At 42.8% G+C, this 24,253-nt stretch overlaps 1 protein-coding gene across 3 annotated transcripts in view; it reads left to right on the forward strand.

Moving 5' to 3' along the window:
• Positions 1-24,253, forward strand: part of ST8SIA5 (ST8 alpha-N-acetyl-neuraminide alpha-2,8-sialyltransferase 5) — a 77,094-nt gene that overhangs the window by 27,683 nt on the left and 25,158 nt on the right. The window contains exons 2-3 of one of the 3 annotated variants that reach the window (XM_040090784.1): positions 792-1,500; positions 21,293-21,400. In XM_040090784.1, the coding sequence (XP_039946718.1) occupies positions 1,370-1,500; positions 21,293-21,400 (239 nt within the window). In that variant the 5' untranslated portion in view covers positions 792-1,369. Of the gene's footprint in view, positions 1-472; positions 1,501-21,292; positions 21,401-24,253 lie in introns of those variants that run through there. The other 2 variants (XM_040090783.1, XM_040090785.2) reach the window with 2 other exon arrangements.

Genomic DNA, 24,253 nt, shown 5'->3' on the forward strand with positions numbered 1-24,253 from the left:
GCTCCACACAGCTGGGCTGCTGGCACACTAGAGCAATTTGCATACATTGATTTAACTGTTGGAAAATCTTTTCATGCGAAAATCTTCCTATTCTCTTAGACAAAGGAATTTTTCCCCCTCTTTTTTTTTTTTTGTCAAAATCCTTTTCCCATCTGTTACTGGGGCAAAACAACCTCCTAATCTGGATGTTTCATTCATAGATAAGGCTTTCATTGCAACTTGTTTTAAGGTTGGGGCAGATTTTGCTCGCAGTTAAATGAGTGACAAAACTCCCTGTGAGCTGAATTGAGCCTCTCCTGAAAATGGGGGATTTTAGAGGAGTTACGATGTCTGTGGACAAGGTCTTGTTGCTCTGCCCTTTCAAAAGAGGACTTTGTCTAGTGGAGGAACAATCAGAATATTTGTCTCTTTAAATAAATGGTTCTTAGAGCCTGCACTGAGAGGCAGGCTCCCTCTCTGCGGCGGTGAGGCTACTCAGAGCCTCCAATAAATCAGCATGCAGGCACTGAGAGCTCTGTCCTTGAAGGGATGCACAGTGACCTTGCTTATGCTTACTCTGGAGGAATAGGGGAAACAGAGGAGCCCAAATAGTGAGCGGTGTGTGACTGAAGGCTCTGCATTCTGCATGCAAATGCCACAGCACCGGAGCCCCGGCACGGAGGGCGCGCTGCTACACAGAATGCAGCTTTCCTGCTAGCCTGACCAGACTGCTGCTGCTCCTGCCGTGCTTCTTTTTCTTGTTGTTGTTTGTTTGTTTTGCCTTTTTTTTTTTTTTTTTTCCTTTCCTGCAGGGCTCTGAATGAAATCCTCATGATTGTTGCATGCTCGTTCAATAATAGCACGCCCCAGTCACGTCTCCTTGCGAGCACATTTGGTCGGAACCACTGAGAAGCAGCAGAGAAGAGCTGACGACTATGTGCTTCCAACGCAGGTTGCCGGAGCCCCGTGTTTGCCATTGGCTGCAGTGTTCTGGTTCGTGTGCAGCTTCCCCCATCTGGAATATGAAAATGGGATTGAAGTAGATAATTGCTAGCAGCGGGTTTTCAAGAGAGGCTTAGAGGGAACAGAATGCCTCTCACACAGCACAGGCTGCCTGCGCTGAGAGAGCTCTGAGAGACGATTTTAGATGTTACCCACGTCTGAATCTCCTGGAAACTTTACCATGGAAGCGAGCCATTGCGCACAGTCCTGGAGCTAACATCCAAAAGGGGCAAGGAAGGGGCAGCAGGGCCAGACAATGGGATACCTTGTCCTTGGATTGCTCACGGAAAAGCCAGCAGACACTCCCCTCTGCTCCCCAGTAAAAAGGGCATGAAGGTGGCGATGAACTGAATTTTACCCAGTGAAGCTTCAGTGGCTTTTAAGAAGGATGGGATACACTGACCCTTCATCAAGCCGGGATTTGCTGGGAAACAGAACTTTGTTCTTCATCTTCATCTGCGCCTTTGCCGTGGTCACCTTGCTGCAGCAGATCCTCTACGGGAGAAACTATCTCAAGAGGTAAGGGGGCACAGGAAAAGTTGTCTCATTGGATTGAGGGGATTTGGACCTCCAGGAAAACCATTATAGCAGTTCAAACCACTTCTCAGGGTTTTGCTGACAGTAATAATGTCTTGTCATTCTGGGAAGGTGCATCCAGCATCTGTAATGTCTGTTAGATTGTGAATGCAGGAGAAGGTTAAGCAGAATGTAATGTTTTGTCAGTTTCCTGGATTATGTTTTTATCCTCAGCTGTGGCAAAAATATAGGTTTGTGTCCAGCTTAAACAGACTTGTGCCACCTGAGCACTTGGCCCTGATCAGACCCTGCCTGACACGGCTTCCCACTCTGTGTAAGTTCAGGCTGAAATGGCTCAAGAGACTGAATTGAGGTACCACGTTCATTGCTGAAAGTTTAATGTCTTTAGAAACAAACATGCAGATGCAGTTCCTAAAATCAATATCAGTTCCAGATAACCAAGAGAACACTTTATATTTGCACTGCTGTGTTCTTATGAATTGCTGCTGAGGCTCCTACGCTGTAGAGCACATCAGTCTTTGATCTGAAAATGCTCTTTTCACAGCAAACACTGATGGCGCTCTATAAATGTTTAACCTTGACCCATGAAGAGTTTATTTTACTTAAACCTAGTTTGAGAAGTTACAGCTTGCATGATTTTATGAAGATGAATGTTTCCCTTACATGCTTTGAGGTAAGTGTTTCAGCTGTGTAGGCAGCTGCTGTGGAATTTTTTACTGGAATTAAGCTGCATTCTGCCAGGAGAGATCAATGGTTTGGTTCTTGCCTTGCTTGCAACTCATGTAGTTGTTTGCCTTGTGCCAAGAGCAAGCAAAACACTGGCAAATCAGCAAACATTTCTCTCTGGGAGGGAAAAGCCAGCATGACATTAATATATTTAGACAGGGGTGTTGTTTATCCACAGAGCAAATTGTGGGCCTTGTGTAGCACAAGGATTTGTGTGGGGGACTCTGATTTTTGGGCACCTCAGCTTGAGAAAGATGTGGCTTCCTCAGCTGGAAGAAGCAAGAATGAACAGAAGTGTAGAAAACACGGGGTTTTTTTGGCTTGGAGAAAACTGAGGGGAGAAAGGAAAACTGACTTGGAATACCCAAATTAAATCTTAGAAAAAGAAAGCAATAAATACATCTCTCTAAACACTCACAATGTGATAAAATGTAGCAGGAAAAATTTGGATTTAATCATGATTGGGGAAATTTTAAAGAAAACAGTTACACGAGGAAGTATAAAATCTCCATATTTGGGGGGTTTCAGGGAACCTGGTCAGTAGACAAGGGTAGTACTAAGCTTCCTCAGTGTTAAGAATGTGACTTTATGGCCAGGTCAAGGTCTCATCTTGCCTTATTTTCTCAGTTTTTCCCATTTGTCCTGGAGGCCTGGCAGCCCTACCAATCCATGTTTTTCCCAGTCAAAATGACTGCAACAGGATGAGAGAGAGGAAAAATAAATCCCAAGTACAAACTGAAAAGAAAAATGGCAGAGTAAAGATAAAATGATGAGAAGATGCAACCAAAAAACTCTTCCACTGAGTGATCTCTGTGGCCTGCTTCTGTCCTGCCTCATGCCCTGGGAGCCTCTCCCATCATCATCAGGGAATGAAAAAAGGCTGATGTCCAATTCCCAGGATTGCAAGGAGAAAATCTAGTTCTGAGCCCTCTGCCATCAAACATTCTCAAGGAGGGAGATGACCATATATTTTGTAACTTGGACTGGAAAACATTGCTGGTTTTTTTTTGGGTTTTTTTTTTTTTTTTTTTTTTTTAACTCTGGTTCCAATGATTTGTTTATTTTCCTTTAGTTTCCCTTATTTCCCTTTTTTTTAAAAAAAAAAATTAATCATGTGAAAATAGTCTCATCGAAAGCTCCCCTAACTCAGTTAAAAAAAACCCAAAAAAACAACAAAATCCCTTCAGCTCCTTTCTGCTGGGAATTGGCAGTTCCCATCTTCCATGGAAATAAAAATGCAGGATGTGGCTGTAAGTTTTTGGTGACAGAAAGTTGATTTAAGCAGGGGCCTGCATTGTTACCACAACACTATTATGAAGGTGGGTTTTTTTGGGTTTTTTTCAGCTTTCCTTTCTCTCCCTCACTCTTAATGCCCCGCAGTACCTTCTGGAGAGCATTCCAGGGCAGTCTGATTGCCAGTGAGCCCCGTGCAGGAGCAGCTGGAGCCTTTAATTACTCTTGCGTTTCACAAACCTCCGGTGTTAAGCCCCCTGCTAGAAGCTGATTCCGGCCGTGAGGCTCCTCGGACATGTTACAGCTTGTACCTGGTGGTTTTGGAGAGGCTCCTCGGAGAGGGGAAGTGGGATATTTATAGCCCTGGTGCCACTTGCCAAGCTGGAGCTTGGGGAGGCTGCCTGAACCCGCAGCCGTTTACTCGCTCGGATTCCACGTGCTGCTTGTTTGGGATGCCTTTGCCTGCATCCCAACACCTGCAGCAACAGCGGGCCCCATGGCCTCTTCCCAAGGCAGCAGGAAGAAATTCCCCCGTGCATTTGGCGAAAATTGCCCTAAAGTACTATTTCAGTTAGCGTACAGTGCTTTTAAGTCTAAATATAACAGCAGGGTAGCTCTTTTCTCTGGTGGAAATGGGTAAAGGCCAGCAAGGCAGGGAAGTGTGACCTAAAACAAGCAGCAGGTGACAGCGTAGACTCAGGACTGGTCCCAAAGAGCAGAGCAGAGAAAGGCACTCTTTTCTGGGAGGAAAATGGAAAGGTTTGCTGTGTGGCTGTAAGCTGTGGCATGCCACTTGCCCTTACAAGCAGGGAATGGGATGGTTTGACGGGCATGAAATCCCACCTGAGGCTCGGAGTCCTGCACTTTCCCACAGCCATGTTCCCAGAGCGTCTCTGGGTGTGGCAGGACTGTGGATGGAAAAGGTTACTCCAGGAAATAAACTCTGCTTCAGTGAAATTTGATGAGGACCCCAGCCCCTCCTCAAAGTTCTCTCTTTCCCCTTACGCAATGTTAATGGGCGCCTGGCATCGCTGGAAGAAGGGAACAGTGCAGAGATCAAATTTCTAGGCATTCACACATTTTTCACTCACTGTGTAATGTTCTCCAGTGCTTCCTTTGGAGTTTTATTCCGTGTCATTGGAAAGCAGAGTCCTGTCTTCCTTTTTTTTTTTTTTTTTTTTCCCCCCCAGTTTTCTCCCAGGTGGGATGGATGGGTGAGGGCTTCCACAGACCAGTGTCCCCACTCCCAGGTGGGTGGGGGCTCTCACCAAGGCCAGTATCTCATCCCTGCAGCTGAAGTTCTAATGAGAGACTCAAACTGCAAACTGGAGAAACTACATCTGGAAGCTTGGGTCTCTGTAGCTTCTGATCCTGAGTAAAAAGGACGATGAGATGAGATATAATTAAGGGACTTTAATACTGATCTCTGGGGTAATTATTTTTATTTTAGGATTAATGTGATGATTAAAAAAACCACTGCATTGATCTGCTAAAGTAGGTTAAATGCTGTGGACTTCTGCTTAAATCCAGATCTGCCGCTTGCTTTTGTATTGACTCATCTTTCCAATGTTCGCCTTTCAGCTGAATTTTCTTTTGAATCAGATGCTCAGCTGAGGGCTGGCCTTTTTTTTTGTCAGTTCTTGTTTGGCCAGCAGGGAATAATCCTGGATTACATCGGGAAACTGCCACTACAGTAAAAAAATGTTGAAATCTGTCTTCATCTCCCAACCTGTAGCATGGGAGAGATCAATAGGACAGTCCTTCCCTTTGGCAAGGGAAAAATATCAGAGCAATACTTTGCTATATACCAATATCCTGTTGGCAGGAAATTCAGTAAATTCTGGGTGTTTTAACACACTGGCTTTTGCACAAGGAGAGTGTCAGCTGAAGAAGGGAATCTGCACCTTTAAAACTAATTTTTTTTCAGCTGAGTGAGGAGAATGTGTTTCCAAAACTATTAAAGACTCTAAACAAATATTACCCCAGGGCCTGCCAGAGGGGAAATAAAAGATCTCACAGCAAGAGTCAGCAAACCTTTCCATGCAGGCAGCCTGCATTATTTGAAAGTTTTGTATCTTCCAAATGAGGCTAAAATATCACTCTTACATATGTGTGCCCTCTTACTAATATCAGAATCTCATGACTTGAGGCAAACCCACCATTTCTGAATATCTTAGGCAGCTTTTCAACAGTTGCAAATCAGTTCCCAGGTATCCTTACTCCTTTCCTTACCATATAAGATTATTTGTGATCACTTTCTGCACCGCATAGACTAAAGGAATAAACCCAGAGAAAATAAACCAGAACGACACATTTGAGAGATTATTTAGTCTGTACCCTAAAAAGCATGTCATTCTTACAGCAGGGACAGCAGGAATTGCAATGGGGACATGGAGGCTACATGTGGCCCAAGTTGTATTTTGTCCTAAATTGCCTTTTTTTGTCCTAACTACAGCCAGCTCAGCTCAGTTGAGAGCTCCTGCCCCATCCCTGGCAAATGCTCCTCTGGCCAGCTTGTAACAACCTGTGAAAGTGTTAACCATAACCTAAAACCATCTATTCCTGCGTTAAAACTCTCCTTCCATTTAAATATCTTCCCCAAGAGGCACAATCTGAAGGTCACCTAGTGAGTCATCTCTGTCTGGTCACACAGCTCTATGCTTCCAGTTCTAACCAGAGGGAATTACTACCCCACAGAAATTGCACGTATCCTGTGAGTCATCTGGATGAATCCCTGGTAAGGCACTGGGCAGGTCTTGGGGTTGGGAGGTTTTTCTTCAGAGTGCTGGGATCTTCAGGACAAAGGAAAGTCTTCAAGCAACGTAGAACACACAAAAAAATTGTGTTTGTGGGATATGGCCATCACCTTAAAGTGGCCAGATCTAGTGGAGCAGAGCAGGTGAAGCTGAGACTCCAGCCATGCTGTTCCTGCTAGAGGGCATTCCCAAGACTATTTCACGGGGTGCAGGCATCCCTGTTGATAATGCGGTGGAGGGAGCAGAACCGAAAGGGAGCCAGTAGATTAATTCAGCTGTTTTTCAAAAAAAGAAGTCAAAGTTTTTTTCCAAAAAGTCATGGGTTCATGAAATCACTGAATGGTTTGGTTGGAAGGGACCTTAAAGCCCATCCAGTGCCACCCCAGCCATGGGCAGGGACACCTCCCACTGTCCCAGGCTGCTCCAAGCCCTGTCCAACCTGGCCTTGGACACTGCCAGGGATCCAGGGGCAGCCACAGCTGCTCTGTGCAATTTGTGCCAACCACTCTCACAGGGAACAATTTCTCCTAACATCTACCCTAAACTTTTCCTTTGTCAATTTGAGGCCTTTGTCCTGTCACTCCAGGCCCTTGTAAATAGTCTCTCTCCATCTTGCTTGTTGCCTCCCTTCACGTGCTGAAAGGCCACAACTAGGTCACTCCACAGCTTCTTTTTGCCAGGCTGAACAATCCCAATTCTCTCAGGTTTTTGTCACAGAAGACCTGCTCCACCCCTCTGATCATCCTTGTGGCTTCCTCTGGGCTGGCTGCAACACGGGCTGCATTTCCTCCATCCAGAGGCTGGATGCAGTCACCCCATCCCGCTGCTCATCCCATTCCCTTTCTCACTGTTGCTGTTGGTTGCTTTAGGCAATTATCCTGAATCCAAAACTTTTTCCTTCTTCTCCTTAAAGGTTTGGGGATTTTTAATTTGCTTTTAAAGGAGATAATCAAGTGGCTGAAGTTCTAGTACTAGAGTGTGAGGAAATGTTATTTCCCCTCTTGTGCCCTCTGGCAGTGCCCCCCATGGCCCTGATGCAGAAAACCAGCAGGGTTTACACCCCGCTTCCTCTATGCTGTATTTCTAGCACTCTTTTGTTTCACCTCTGCGGCTGGGATGGAAAAACCCACTGCTGGTCTGGTCTGTGAATTGCCAGTCCTTCTCCACTCTTCAGATGACAGTAAATTTAGGTAACGAGCATCCATTATTTCAGTGTTTTACGTGTGCAAATTACATTATCCCAAGTGTGTCACTCCCTGGTGTGTTACACCATGGTCCTTCCTGACCTCAGATCATGAGAGAAATACCACTACAGGGTGGCCTTTGGACACTTGCCTCTTTTATTGTGGCTCTGTCCACCCGGCAGCTCTTACACCAGTGTCCACAAGCCCACCCTGTGGTTGGTTTCAGTTGTGCTGGGTTCTAGGAGCTCTCCAGAAACTTTTTGCCCTGTACCAGTGAATTATAGTTTGGCTTACGAGCCAGAAATTGGCCATCATTCTTACTGATTAATACAGAGACGATTAAATCCTGATTCTAATTCATATAGTACCCAGTAGGAGCTTCCTTCAGTCTAACTTCCTTGTGTGAAGATCTAGGCCTGCTTCACTCTGTGCAAGAAATTCTTCTTGTGTATTTGGCTGGATATCTGGGTTAAATCCTCATTTTGCATGGATTTGTTGCCTCAGTATGACAAAGTAATTGTTGAGTTTTGCCAGTGCCCATAGTTTAACACCTTTTCCTCCAATGTGAGTTAACTGCCATGACATTTCTTTTAGAGAAGAAATGCAATCAACTTATTTTACGATGTTTTGAAAATAATCACCTGCTTGACCTCTGTGTGTGTGGGCAAGTGCAGAGCTCGGTCTTGTCTCCATTTGGAAAAAGCCAAACCTGAACCCTGTGTTCCCATTTGGGGTTGTGCTCCACCCATATTCCCCACAGCCCCACCTGTGCTGGATCACACCCTTGACCACTGATCTCTGTGGCCAGTGTTGATGACCTGGTAACTTGGTCTTTTATTTTTGGACAAGTTGGAGTTTTCTGATCATTCTTACACTCGCTGGGTTTGATTGAGGCATAGTCACTGTGCAAAGCTTTGTATTTTCTTATTTCCACTGTGCTTCTTTCTTACCCTTGATTGCTTTTTCATTTCATTTCTCAATTTTTAATTCAAGTGTATTCATTGCTCAGCAGTCCATGCCTCCCTCAGGCAAATTGTGGACTTAACCTCTCATTTCTTTGAGGCATGCTTTCTCTCTGTTTCTTGCATCCATTTTGCTTTTCCATCAGCCCTGCAGATAGTCCCTGTCCTTCCACGTCCTTTTTATTTAGCTGGGTTTATGCTTTAGTTCTCAGGGTGAAAGCCTTGAAAGCAGCCTCTGTCACTGGTTTGGCATTTTCTATCAGAACAAATACAGCCAAAGCTGACCGTCCTAACTGAGCGTCTTAGGCTGTAAATATTTTGGAGAGGTTGCATAAGTGGCAGGAGAAGGCTGTGCCGTCCACTTTTGTGATGGAGAGAGGGAATATATGCTACTCCTGTGCCTGAAACTGGGTGCACACTCATTGATTGTGAATGCATTTTGCTCACTCTCTTCAGCATGAGCCCTCAGGACAGTGTAGGGACACTTGACCTGATGCTGAATATGTTAGTACTGGAAACTTGAGGAGCACTGCTATTATTTTAGTCAGATCTCTTGTGGAGTGGTGAGATTTGGACTCCACGCTGCATCAGGCATCTACCACTTCAAATGTCAGAATTTGCTGGTGTCTTTAAATGTTTGGGGTTTTCTGTGAGTCTCTGTGCTCAGGGCTTGGTGGTTTTTTTATATTTTTTTTCTTTTATATTTTTTTCTTTCCTTTTTTTTCCTTTTTTTCTTTTCTTGAAAACTACCTGCCTCACTATCATTTCATTCTGTTGTTGGTTTTGTGCTGCCCCTTGTTATTACAAATAATTAATTCAAATATGAATAATTATAATTAATTGTAATTATGAATGATTATTACCAATAGGATTGATAAAGATTATCTATTACTCCTTAGATATTTATCTTCCAGCCACAGATGAGCAAAGTTAATATTGTAATGGTTTGGAAGGTATCCTTTAATGCTGTTAATATCCTGGTCAGCATTAAATCCAGGTTAAACCAAGTATTTCAATGTGTTTTATCCTTCCTGGGAAGAGATTTTAGATCAATTTTTTTTCAGATATTGCTTGTGAATATCTGATGCAAGATTTAACCCAAATGTGAAATGTACTACATGAAACAAAACCTCTTTTCTGTGTAATAATGGTTATAATCCAGAAGCTTCCCACCCATGTTTCCAATTTTGCTTTTTGCACTAGTCAAAATATACTCCTCCACCATTTTAATACTATTATTTCCCTCTATCACAGGGAGCCAAACCTGTCCCTGGCATAATTCTGTAAGGCCAAGAGTGTGCTGAAACCAGACATGCTCCTTAGTCCCACATCTTCCATCCACATTTAGTTTTTCATGGGCCCGTGTTATTTAATTTCTTCCTTTTACTGTGAATATACCATTCCTGCTCTTCCATGTATTTTCATACAATTTTCAGAACCTTTTAATAATCTTGTTCCTGTGAGATGGCAAGTGATCAGCTTAGTAATTACGCACTGTCAGTCAATTTGCAAAGCTGTAGGTCACTGAGACAAAGGTTGATCTCTATTAATGCAGCAAGCAGAAGTATGTACGTGCTTGTGTCAGGAATCAGGACTAAAACTTGCATTTTGCTAATTTCTCTAGAGAAATAATAATTTCTTCAAACTTGGCTGGTCAGATTCAACGCTGCTTCCCCTGAAAAATATGATTTTTTTTAATCAGCTCATATAAAAAGGTGAGCATCTACTCACCTTTAGTTGGCCCCAGGAATTTTTTATTTATTTATTTGTGCCCTGCCTGGCAGGGTTGTGGTCCTGGATTCTGGATTGAAAGAGGCCAGCACACACATGGTGTTTTCCTGGCATTACATAGCAAAGGTGAATTGGACCTGGACTGCTACAGGCAGATCTTTTCTTTCTTTCTATTTCTTGTGAGGGGAGGGAGGGAGGGAGGGAGGAGGGAGGTGAGGGTAGGAGGCGAGGTGAGGGAGGGAGGGAGGGAGGGAGGGAGGGAGGGAGGGAGGGAGGGAGGGGGCGGTGAGGGAGGGAGGGATGCGAGGGAGTGAGGGGGAGGGTGAGGGATGGAGGGAGGGAGGGGGAGGGAGGGAGGGGGGCTTTCTCTTTCGTTTATTTCTTTCTTTCTTTCTTATTCTTTCTTTCTTTCTTTCTTTCTTTTCTTTCTTTCTTTCTTTCTTTCTTTCTTTCTTTCTTTCTTTCTTTCTTTCTTTCTTTCTTTCTTTCTTTCTTTCTTTCTTTCTTTTTCTCCTGTGCTGCATCTTTTAGCTTGTTGTGCCTTGCGTATTTATTTCAAAATGGATTGGGGTGTTTAAAGTGATATCCACGTAAGCATTTGCCTTCTTCTTGTCGTCTGGTTTCGTTGTCTTCAGAGACTAAGTCTGGCCCTTTTGCCAGGAAAGAGGTTTTGGACACAGGCTGGTGTGACTGAGCACAGCTGGGCTGGGTTTGATCTCAGTGTCTTACTCTTCTCTGTGATAACTTTAGTCCTTTGCTCTTTTTGGGCCCCTCTGATGTCTTTTCAAGTGCTGTGTATATAAACTTGCTGTTTCTGGCCTGTGCGAGATGGAAATGGATCCTCGTTTTTGCTCCAAAACTCCTCCTACTGCTGTCTCTGCAGGCTGCTGTGCTTCTATTCACTTGTGCAGCACTCTGTCACACTGGAGACTCCTGATATTCCCCTCTTCCAAGCTCCTCTCACTCCCTGATCCATTTTAGTGAGCGCTTCCAATCACTCTCATCTGCAGGTCACTCATGCATACCATGGTTTTAGTTTTATTTTCTGTACACCCTGTGGACACAGTGAGTCATAGTTTCCTTATTTTGCAGAAAGAAGGAACTGGATCTCTGGCAAGAATAACCGTCTGACTTTCTAACACCTCTGTGACATCCCTGTTTAATAGGCTGGGGGCATTGCTTTCCATTTCCAAAGAGAGCAGAGTGATCATTTAACACTAAATTCTTCAGTTCCTCCTCATCAAGGGCACAAGAATTACAAACCAGGGAAACTGAGGTACAGTGAAAGTGATTTTCCACTGAATTTAGGAAGTTTTTACATGGTCTGGACTGTTGGTCATCAGGACACGGACTGGATATGGCTTCTGTATCTGAGTAGTGTGTAACAGGGAAGTGCAGCACCACAACCAGACCTGCAGAAACAGGATTATAAAATTACTAATGATATGCATGGAATTAATGAATATACTATTTGTTTATAACTTCAACAGGAGCCAGAGTCACAAAACTTGGGTTTCCCGTCACCTTCTAATGGCCTCTTTGTTAGGGAGAATTTATATAGAGAAAAAATATGAGAACTGCTGGAAAACAAGAGCAGAAGAAGTAAAGACAAATAATAGAGGGAGCTCAAAAAGACAATTAAATAGTTTGCCTTGTTCTTGGGGACATCCTTATCTTCCTTCCCTTCCTCTGCTTCTCCTTTCTTGCCCGACTGTGTAGGCCAGCAAGCTGAGTCAGGTTTTGGCTTAGCTTCACCATTATAAAATAACATTCATTTCTGCCTGCTTTTGCTTGGGTTTGGATTTAGTCTGCCTGTGGTAGATGCCAGATGAGGGCAGTGGCAGCTGTCACCTTTTAAAGATGAGTGGAAATCACCTGCTGCTTGGGATTAAATGGGATGAACTGGTGGTATTTGGGGAATAGATTGTGTCTGGAGAGCCAGGTGATGCCCCCGCTGCCACTCAGTCCCTGTCACCCAGAGGTGCTGGTCACTGTGTCACTCAGCCACCTGCACCAAACTGCTCTTGTGCCTGGAACGCACATGGATGCGTCCTAAATGAGTTCTGCTGCATACACAGTCATGGCGCACTCTCTGGGAAGAGCCCAGACATGATCTCCAGCTGCACTTGGAGACTTTTGGGTCTCCTTCATTTAGCAGCTTCCTTTTATAAGTCCTGCCTTCTAGTCTGAAGTGAATTGTCACCTTTCCTTTCCTCTTCAGGAGGACTATAGGCACTGCTGAGGGGGGATCTCAGTGTGATCGCAGTGTGGGTATAGTGATTCAACCCTCTACTCCTGAGTGAGCATTTCTGTACAAGAAAAAGGGTTTCAGTTTATCTGAAACCTATAAGGAAACCAAACTAGAAAGTTCTGTGTCTTTCTCTTTGTAATTGGCTCCATGCCAAGAGAGAAGCCCCTGTTGGACCTTGTCACTGTCCTTCAAAGTCTGTGCCTCTCCTTAAGGGCAATTTGCCAGTGGAACCCACCTAGACTATGGAGTACTAAAGGGACGACACAAAAGAACCAAAGAGCTTTTCGGGACTGCCGTAACAATGTCAGGATGCTCTCTGAGCTGTGTTCGACCTGCATTTTCTTTATCTGTTTATGTTTATTATTTTCCTTGTTATTAAACCTTTTATTTTCCAAAGCATGTCCGGGGAAGTTGTCTTGCTACGTGATTTAAACCATTTACCTGAACAGGGCAGGAATCCTGGGAAGTACTGAGAACTATTAGAAAACTATAAATGGTGCCAGAGCAGGGACCTGTCACATTGACAGGACCTGTTCAGGGTTTTTTTGTTTTGTTTTGTAGACGTGCCCTCATTCTACACAGGCCTTTTCACATTGGACATGTTTTTAAAGCAAGCTCGTGGTGGTTTGGGGGTGCGAAAAAAACACATTTTGTGGGTCTGGGAGCCAAGGTGGATTCCCAGACCAAAGCCTTACCCGGTGGAAAGGGGTCATAGCCGGGGGAAAGCCAGTCTGGAATGCCGAGTGGAAAAAGTCCTGAAAGAACCTGGAAGGCTGGCAGAGCGGAGCCAAGACAGAAATCTGCTGCGTGTCCGCAGAGGACTGGGGAAATAGACCAGGTGTGCTGGATACGGTGAGTGAAACCAGCAATTAGAAGCAGAGAGAGACATTAATTTTAATTTTGATTGTAATTTTACAATTTAAGACTTTAATTTGAGAAGAAACACCTTGAAAGACAGAGTGGGGTGAAGGACGTGCAATCTGGGGAAAAGAAATACTTTGTAACGTCAGAGAAAGAGAGGAAGCCCTTAAGGGGAATTGTAACATACCTTCAATAGCAGCAAGTAGAGAAAAAAACCCAAACACAAAACAAAACAAAACAAACAAACAAGAAAACCCAAACCCACAACAAAAACAAAACCAAAAAACCCAACCAACCAACCAAACAAACAAAACCACACAAAAATCCCCCCAAAAACCCCCACAAAAAAAAGAACTCAAACAATAACAACAACAAAAACGTGAGCAAAGCAAATTAAAAAGAAAAAAACGCAGCTCCAAGTGAAAGAAAAAAGCATGCTTTGAACCTGTAATCCTGAAAAGCAGTCTATTCCTTAAACTGACCCTGAAGGGAAAAAGGGAAGCTGTCCGGAAGACTTCACCCTGCTTCCCCCACCTCCCTTCCCCACGCAGGAAGAGAACAAGCACTGGCCATGCGAGTTAACTTTCTGAATCCTATATCCGTTTATCCTTCTGCTTATGTTGTTCCCCTTCCACCAAAAAACGCTAAAAAGAGAGGCAAACTCAAAGAGCGCAGAGCAAAAAATTTAAAAAAACGCGCCGAAAAAATTAATCCTTTGTGAGCAAGCCACGTGGCCTCTTGAGCCATCTTTAAAGAGCGGTGAAAAACAGCCTTCCCGGATGGATCCATCTGTGCCCACCGCGACACATCACAGTCATTCCGATCAGCCGCAGGACGTGCCCCCATCGCGGGCTGTGCTCACAGCCCCAGCCTTCGTCACCACCCCAAAAACAGGCAGGCACGCCCCAGCTCGGGTGACCGCAGGAGAACCCGAGCTGGCTTATCAGAAAACTATCCCCCTTCCAGCAGGGCATCTGCCGTTCAAACAGAGCTAAAACAAAGCCCGAGTCCAAATTACAGCAGTTCTCGCAAGTCCTCAAACCCCTCTGCTGCCTCTGATACCAGAGACGCGCAGCAAACAGCAAAAAAGCACCAGCAGAGAGCGAGGGAGAGAGGCAGGGCAAAGCTGCGGACCCCCAGGGGAAGCTGTGAAAGCCAGCACGGGGAGAAGGGAGGCTTTCTCTTCACCCTAAAACTCCTGTGCCCTGCAGGAGCGAGCCGTGAAACAGCATCCCCGGTCCCAGCACCGAGGAGAAGCGGCGAGAGGCGCAAAGGTTCCCCCTCGGCCCCGGTCCGGTGCCAGTTCCAAGAAAGCAAAGCCGACAGTAATAGCAAAGAAGAAAAGAAGTTTAGAGGCAGCCAAGCCGGTTTAGCAAGTTTATGTTGTGAGACAGAAGTAACTTCATTAACATATGAATCACGAAAGCTGCAGCAAAGAAACAAACCCTCCAAGAAAACAAAAACCGACAGCAGCGAGAGGAAAAGGGGAGAAAAAGAAGCAAAAAATCAACTATGCCTTCTCAGCAGCAACCAAGATGCAAAATAGACTTTATCCAAAAGGACTGACATTAAAATCATCACAAGAAAGTCACCGAAGAAGAAGCCCAAAATACCTTAAAACCCTAACCTTATTCTTTTTTTTTGTAGCTTTGAAGAAGAAAGTCCCACTTTATAAATCAATATTTCATTGAAATTTCAAGAAAAAAAATCTAGTTATTTAAAAATAAGCTTAGAATCTATAAAACTATTTAAAACAGTTAATTCAAAATTCAAAATTTTTTGCAAATTACCACTACAAATATCACAAAAAAATCTATAATTATTAAATTAATCTTTGAAATTAATTTTAAAACTTTCAAAATATTATACCTCTAAAAATAATTTGTTTTTATAAATATCTCAAAGAAATCTAAGAAAGTCTAAAAACCATATCTCAAAAGTAACAGCTATCTGCATGTTTTTTAAATTTCGTATTTCATATTAATAAGCTCTTTGTATGTTACAAGTTTAGTAAAGAGAGCAAAGATATCTCTACTCAAGAAAAAGTTCTACTCAATTGTAAGATTTACTTTAAAATACTGATCTTTTTCCTTTTTCTCGGCAGCAGCCAAACTGTATCACGTATATTAGAACTGTGCATCTTACACCAGAGTGCATCAACACTTGTAAAAGGTATCTCACATATCTCAAAATCAAGCAGAAACAATTGTGCAATCGTTCCCAAACTACCAAACACTAGCTGTGCCATTAATGACAGCAGAGCCACATGCTTTTTAAAGTAAATTCTACCTCAACACATAAAGGAGAAAAGACCAAGAATAAGCATTTCTCATTCCTAAACATACAGTTCTCAGAATAACACAAGTTTTTCAACATACCAAATATCAAATTTACCACACAATATAATTAATGCATTCTAAAACCAATCTATTACAAAAAAGGTGCACAAATAACTAAACACATTCCCTAAAAGATAAAAATGGGGGGAGTGTGTGGAGTGCTTTCTATTGTGGAAAGGTTGAACCGAGCTGCATATGTTCTTTTATCTCTCATATTCATTTAAAAATAATAATAATAATAATAATAATATATATATATATATATAAAATTTGAGAACCTGTCTTTTGTGGCAGGGAGAGAGGTTTGTGTTTGTCTTCTCAGGTCCAAACTCTAAGCTCCTGCAAAAAATATCAAGCCACAATTGCAGTCGACTACAGAACAACAGAAAACACCAAATAAAAACCATGTGAAAAACACTGAGAGGCAGCTCGCAGTGCTTCTAGAGAGACTCTACACCTTCACACCGACTAGCAATGTGGACATTAAAGCATTCTAAAAGCAGAGACTCAGAGACTCAGTTTTTGTAAAGTTTAAATCAGTTAAAGAGTATTCTTTGTACTAAGAAGTTTTTTTTTTAAGTTATCACTATCATATTAATGTTAATATCTTGTTCCTAAAATGTTAAAAGAGCTTACAAGATTCATTAGCCTGAATCCAGTGCAGAAAAAATCTATAATTCACTTGAAAATCTCTACAAACAAAAGGTAAAATTAAATTCATAAGCAACTAGAGAACAAATTTTAATTTTAAAATATTAACAATTGAAATAATTAGCTAGAAAATAAGAAAGGGTTCCAAATTCAAGATTTAATGCACTAAACTACAGTTTGATTATAGAAACAAATTATTACGTAACAATAAGTTATTGGCATGATCATAATTACTACCAAAAATGAGTATTTTTTCAAAGTAACTATTTTTGTTCCTTTTTTTCTTTCTTATCTGTAATAAATAAAGGGTGAGATGTAGTAATTCACCCCCCCACTCCCAAGTGAGCATTTCTGTATAAGAAAAAGGGTTTCAGTTTACCTGAAACCTATAAGGAAAACAAACTAGAAAGTTCTGTGTCTTTCTCTTTGTAATTGGCTCCATGCCAAGAGAGAAGCACCTGTTGGACCTTGTCACTGTCCTTCAAAGTCTGTGCCTCTACTTAAAGGCAATTTGCCAGTGGAACCCACCTAGACTATGGAGTACTAAAGGGAGGACACAAAAGAACCAAAGAGCTTTTCAGGACTGCCGTAACAATGTCAGGATGCTCTCTGAGCTGTGTTCGACCTGCATTTTCTTTATCTGTTTATGATTATTATTTTCCCTGTTATTAAACCTTTTATTTTCCAAAGCATGTCCGGGGAAGTTGTCTAGCTACGTGATTTAAACCATTTACCTGAACAGGGCTGGACCCCTTGGAGGTACTAAAAACCAATACATGGGTGCAAGGTTTCTCTCTGCAATCCATCAGCTTGGTCACTCTTGCCTTGTAGTTCAGAAACTTCGTAATTATCTGACATCCTCTGCTATTTAAACCTCTGCTTGTGTGGGAGTTGTTTTTTGTTTGGATTACAGCAACAGGCTTTCAGTCTGTTCTTCCTGCTGCTTCCTGACAGCCGGTTTTGACAAGCCCTTCAGAGTCACTGCTGCTTTGTTAATTTTCTGGCTTTTCACCCCCTCCTCCTATTATTACTTTACGCCGATGTTTATTTGGCCACACACTGATTCAACACTCACAGTTACCAATTAGGATCAAAATATTGCTTTGACATTTACCTGAAACTCAAGGTCTCTGTTGCTAAGACATCCAACTTCACAGAGTTTCTCCAATGCAAGGCAGAACATTGCTCATACTTTTATTTGTTAGGGGTAAAGTCTTGTGGTTAATGGGCTCTGTAACTGACGTACAGCTTCCTTGACGAACAATTTGCTTACATTCATGGACAATAAAAAGCACCTCTGCACTGAGAAAGTTTCTGGTTATTACACCTTTTATGAATTCTTTCCTTGCCATCATCAGCATCTCACACTGGGGACACATACAATTTTAGAAGTTCTTATATTAGGGGAAATTGAGCAAATGGCAAAGTTCCACTGGGTAATCATTGCCAAGGATTCCAGGCTTAAAATTAGCTTTTCTTTATTTATTTATTTTCTTCTTTATTTTCTTTATTTTCTTTCTTTTCTTGTTTTCTTTTTTCTTTTATTCTTTTTTTTTAACTGTTTGACATCAACTATGTAAATTACATAGTAGCCCTCTAAGTCTAAGTAATTTCCTCAGCTTTCCTCACCTTCTTTTGATCTTTTCTTACCCTCCTTTTTGATCTGATGCTTTTTCTCATTCTTTTGAATGTTTCCATCCTGTGTGTGCTTTTGTATTGCAACTCTGATTCATAGAACCTTAATTTGTTTACCTGCTTAAATGCAGTTAGTGCTGAGAGTTAACATGATAGAATTTGACTGAAATAGAATGCCAAAGAAATACACTGATGAAGCGGTTCAAGTCGCTTTTCTGTTTTCTCAGGCTGCTTGAACATTTGGCCAGACAATTTTTATGGATGTTTACTACTCAAAACTGAGAGGATTAGAAAATTTTATATTTCAAAAATTAAATTCTTCTAACACAAGGCTGATTGAAATCAGTGGTAAAGCTCTCAGTAATCCTGTTAGAAACAGAATTAATTCAGTGTTCTTAAATGTCACATCCTTGGTTTCCACTCCATGCTAGTACTACAAACCATTATTTATGGAAGTTGTTCTTACTGCGAGAAAGAGATTTATTGTACCACCCCTGCAAAAAATGCAGAGCAGCAGCTTGGTCTCAGACTTACAGATTCAGAGTGAGACACAGAGCCCTATAACTGTGCAAAATTTCCTTGGTGGAGTGTTTTGTGTATTTATAAGTCTATATTCTATTAATCTCCGGAGTACCTGTTGGAAGAAGAGCCCTCTGTGGTCTGTCTGATTCAGGGCTGGACACTTAACTTTGATCTGACCCTAAGCTCAGCTCACAGCTCTGTACTTTGTCCTTAACCACAGAGAAGTATCATATCCAGATCCCTCCCTGGATATTTTTGTACCTCAATTAGATCCCCACCCTGCCACTTCAAAGCTAAGTATATTAAGCTGATCATCATAAGACATATCTGCCATTCCTCAGGGTTAGTCTTCCCATCTCCCCTTGGATCTTACCCAGACTGTGAATGTCCTTTACACTGGCTGCCTCTGCTGCAGTGCATGCCCTTCCCCAAAAACAGCTTGATGAAAGGGGGGCAGTTAAGTGTGATTTCGCAATTTGTTTTGCTGGATGGACAGATTCACCCCCCTCCACTTGGAACATTTACTTAGATTTCCTTTCAGCTGTTACATGCAGAGTAAAGACATAGACAGGGAAAGGGCTTTACTGCAGGCTTTAATTCTTCATTTAATCTGCCTGAATTTTGGCTATACTGTAGGAGAGTTCACCTCTGGAGGACACACCAACGCCAGCCATTTATCTGGATTAATGCTCTCTATTTCAGTTCACAAGCAAATACCTAAGCCCCAAATAGAGAATTTAAATCCAATTAAAAGTACAATTCCAACTAGGTTTTCCCCACACTTCTACCCTCTCTCCCAATGTAACATTCAGTGGTGCTTTTAGCAATTAAAAGATTTTTTTAAGTCTGTATACTTAAATGCCTTTTACAAAGATATTTTTTTGAAGAAACCATGTTTCTATACCAGTCACAGTGTGGCCAAAAAAAAAAAAAGTTTGATTGTGGTATAACCGGGAGAACCACAAGTGTTTATTTCAACAAGCCTCAAAGTGAAAGTGTCGGAGTAATTTTCTTGTGTTTTCTTCACACCAGTATTCCACTCATGAATTGTACCTTGAGCAGATCAATTGATTAGAAACTGCCAGAGAAACACGCAGATTGTGGGACTGCCTGGTATCCAGAGCACTGCATTACCCTGTGGCCATTATAGCATTATGTATACACACTTTGATGTGAATCATAGGATCACCGGGTGGGAAGGAAACTTCAAACCTCATCCAGTCCCACCTCCTGCCATGGGCAGGGACACCTTCCACTAGGCCAAACTGCTCCAAGCCCCAATGTCCAGCCTGGCCTTGGACACTGCCAGGGATCCAGGGGCAGCCACAGCAGCTCTGGGCACCCTGTGCCAGGGCCTCAACACCCTCGCAGGATTTTTTCCTTATATGAAATCTAAACCTACTCTCTTTCAATCTGAGCTCATACCCCTCTTGTCCTGTCACTCCAGGACCTCTCTTCAGCTACTGGATAGCCACAATCAGGTCACACTGAAGCCTCCTCTTCTGAGGCTGAACACTCCCAATTCCCTCCACAGAGCTGCTCCATCCCTCTGATCACCTTGCTGCCTCCTCTGCGCTGGCTGCAGCAGCTCCACGTCCTTGTGCTGTTGGAGGCAGGGCTGGAGCAGCTCTGCAGGTGGGCTCTCAGCTGAGCACAGGGGCACAGGGGCAGGATCCCCCCTGCCCTGCTGCCCACGCTGCGGGATCAGCCCAGGGCATGGGGGGCTCAGGCTGGGGCAGGTCCAGCTCTCACCCACAGCACCCCAGCTCCTTCTCCCAGGGCCGCTCCCTCTGTTCATCCCCAGCCTGGGTTGATCCCGAGAGTTGCCCTGATCTGGGTACAGCTCCTGCACTTGGCCTTGTTAAACCTCACAAGATTTCCCTGGGCATATTTTAACACCCCACATTGTTCCTTCTTAATTCCCTGTGATAATAATTGCTGGCAATTAGACTAGAGGATGGATGTGGCCAGCGAGATTCACCAGCCCTTGCCATAGGTCTGGTGACCAGCAAAACTTTCAGGGTCCTGGATGCCCTTTCTTTCAGAGAAAGAATGCTGGCAGATTGCTTCCTGGCTGTCCCTGCACAGCCAACTGGGAAGTTAACTTTCACTATTGGCAGCACCAAATGTTCACAACTCAGCTTGCCAGGCTTCTGAAATAATGAAATTGGGTTAAAAAGGAGATGTTTAAAAATAACCATCTGCAAGATACTTTTTCACTGACTTCTGAGATAAGGGAAGGGTTTTGACTTGTGTTGTCAAATATTTCCCGAGCATTTTTAAATTTCTACCCTTCTATTGGTGTAGTTTCCAGAAGACTGCAGGTATCATGGGGGCTGGAAGAAATCTGCAAAAGTTTGGAAAACAAGGACTTGTGATGATTGTGCTTACGAATTGGCTTAAAATAATGCTGTGTTTCCAAACAGGCAAAAGAAACACTATAATGTGACTTTAGAGATGTCATCAAATGACACATCCTTTGCTAGCAGAGCCAACAAATCAGAGGAAGGACCCAGTGCCCACCACATTTAGCAACTACTGTAGATGTAAAACTGAAGTTTGGAGCTTTTACTTCTTTAGCCCTGTGGTATCCCATGTCTCCAGGTTTTTGCCCTTGTGTTTTGGAGAATGAAATTTCCACCTCCTCATACATGTGTGTTGTTTATGAGCACAGATAATTGCTGGCCTTCAAATTAGTATGGAAAGCCTGGCATTGTTTTCATCCAAGGACTTACAGGGTCTATGGGAAGTAAAAATTGTTTATCCTAGTAAGGTGATATCTTGTTCTTGGTATCTTTTAATTGTTTTTGATGAACATGTCATAGTCACATTTGTATGTTAAGAAATAGGACATGAGAACTCATGCTGATAGACTTAACCTAATGAATGATATCAAATATCAACTGCCTCGTTTTCTTGCTAGAGGGCTGCAGTTTAGCTGGCAGAATGGAGAGGAATTGGCAAATTGGACCGGCACCTTTAATTTCACGGATGACGGAGCAGTGAAGAGTGGCAGTGACACAGGCACCAGGTACCAACACCCGAGGGAATGACTGTAGAGATCTCTCTCTCCTTGTATGAACCACAAATGTGAGCACAGGCTGTATGAAAAATGAGATTTGCAGTATGCTTTGGCTGCTTGGCACTGCTCCCCATGGTACAGAAGTTGTCAGGGATGCCCAAACGCTGTGCTGTTTTCCCCTTTACAAGCCTTGGGGACATTTTGGAATATGCCATAAGCATCCATCAAGTCTGCAGGAGGCTGGCTTCTATGTCCTGGCCTCTCCTATTTCCCTACCACTGCTGTGTGTCGAGGTGTGGCAGAATGGGAGAATGGGACTTCTGCAGAGAACGTCCCAACGTGACAGTATTGGTGCACACAGAGCACACTGGGGAATGTGGTCTTTAGAACAAAAGGTGTATTCCATGGAAACATAGTTTAACTTGGAGTCTTTTCAGGGCCTAGCAGGGGAAAAGTGTTCTGCCAAGATAAGACTGGACTATTTCCTTTATTTACAGTATTTGGCAACATGAGAAGCACTGATGTGGTGCTGCACTCTTTGTACTTGCTAGTTTGACATGGGCTCAGGTGTCTGCAGGTTCACGTGCAGACTCAGAAAACTGGCAGCAGTTGTGCCTGAAGAACTCCACAGCTACCCCAGGCCATCTGCACAAATCCAGGCATGGGCATAGTGTGGATATTTGGGCTCTTCCTGGAACACCAGTTACAGGGGTTAAAAATCCTGAGTCATGTGGAGCATCAATAAGCAGCAGTGAAATCTTAGAAAAGACTGTAAAATAAAGAAAAAACCAAAAACAATTAAAAGAACCATATACTTAATATTTATTAAAAGAACCATATATTTAATATTTGTGTATAAACAAAACCCTGGGTAAATTGCCCATTTTATTTTAAATATCATCATTTTGCAACCGTACACCACTACAGCTGTGGAGCTGATAGCACTTCAAAGGCAAGCAGAAGTTGCAGAGTCTAACCTGCCAGAAATCATCCTGTCACTGAACCACAGCAATGCTGCAGTTCCTGTTCGGGCTCTTGCTGTAATGTGATCCTGCACAAGGGCTGCCTGCTGCTCTGCTGGTTGGTCTTGCAAAGGTTCTTTACAAGACAAACCAGCCTCCACTGCAATTTTTCACTTAGAGAGGAGGAAAAAAGGTTCATGTGTATACGTGTGTGTGTGTGTGTATCTATCTATCTTTTACTCTTGTTGCCTTTTCAGTGTCTGCATATACAGTCCGTATTTGCAAAGTCTTCAGTTTAGGCACTTGGCATAGAAAAGAACTCAGTGTGACACAAAGACACACATCATCTTGAAGGCATGAGAAAATAAACAAATATAGATTTCCTTCTCTAGACACCTTTGACAGAGACAATTGAACCATCATTGATTGCACGACTGGGAATGAAAACCCTTGAATACAAAAGACACAGGCATGAGAGGCTTAACCACAGTGCTGCTCTCAGTCTCCTCAGCCTCTTCAAAGACAAAGAAGTTCAAGGTGCAAGTGGGTTTTTCACAAACAAACTGCACAAGCTAGATATAAACTGGAAAAGGTTATAATATCAATGGGGGGAAAAAAAAAAAAAAAAAGTGCATTTTAAAGCCTGTTATGTGATATGTCAATGACTGTGACTCCACTGCCCAGGCTCCCCAGGGATTGGGCACAGCCCTGAGACTGCCAGAGCTCCAGGAGAGCTTGGACAGAGCTGCCAGGGGTGCACAGGGTGGGATTGTTGGGGTGTCTGTGCAGGGACAGGGGCTGGGCTCTGCCAGAGCTCCAGGAGAGCTTGGACAGAGCTGCCAGGGGTGCACAGGGTGGGATTGTTGGGGTGTCTGTGCAGGGACAGGAGCTCAGTTTGGATGATCCTCATGGGTCTTTTCCATCTTAGCACATTCTGTGGTTCTGTGTTACTGACAGCAGAGCTGAAAGCTTTTCAGTCAGGGATAATTCTACCTGCAACATATTTCACACCTAGGTGTGTTAGAGATATTGTTTATCCCTTAGCCTACTGTATGAAACCCGGGAATATAGGGAAATAAAAAAGTACTGTGTGAGTGTGGAGATAAGACTGTGTGGTGTCTACTGCAGAGCTGTGTCAAAATTGTTTACTATTTACTTTGATCACCTTTCTGCCTGTGTTGTCACCAGACATCTCCTGAGAGTCTTAATCTGACAGTCAACTTCGGGCTGTTGATATAAAATGAAAACAAGTCTTCCTCTAATGAATAATTCTTTCCACTGAATGGAAGACTTGCAGACTACATTTCACAGAACAGATTTTATTGGTATATATATTTACAGGACTCCAGAGAGATGTCTGAAGTGCAAAAAAACTAATGGCATGTCAGCATAAGCACAGAGAATACCTTTCACTGCATAGCTCTGCAGGTTGCTGTGCCATCACCTTCTTGTAAAAGGTTTGGTGTTTAAATATATTAATTGAAATAGATATGAATATGATTTCCATTAATGTGTACCATTTATATATATATAGACAGAGAGACATGTTTATTCATGCATGTGTGGTATCAGCTTGAATGTGTTCTAGAACTACTCTTTATCTTTTAATTACATAACTTAATACAGGGTGTAGAGATGCTGACAACTCATCCTGTAGGAGTGAAGTTTTAGATGAAAATTAAGGACTTCCAAAGCAAAAGCACGCTGAGAGAATGAGTGCATTAGAATTGCAAGTCAGCCAAACTTCATGAGAATAGTGGCCTCAGGGAAACTGATGAACACTGCATGAAAATGATCAAGTAAGAGAGGTATAAAGATTATTGTGCTATGTGATTTCAGTAAACACTGAGTCGCTCCTTGGAATCACACGATGGTTTGTGTTGGAAGGCACCTTAATAAA

Source organism: Hirundo rustica, chromosome Z, assembly GCF_015227805.2.
Source record: "Hirundo rustica isolate bHirRus1 chromosome Z, bHirRus1.pri.v3, whole genome shotgun sequence".
Classification (NCBI taxonomy): domain Eukaryota; kingdom Metazoa; phylum Chordata; class Aves; order Passeriformes; family Hirundinidae; genus Hirundo; species Hirundo rustica.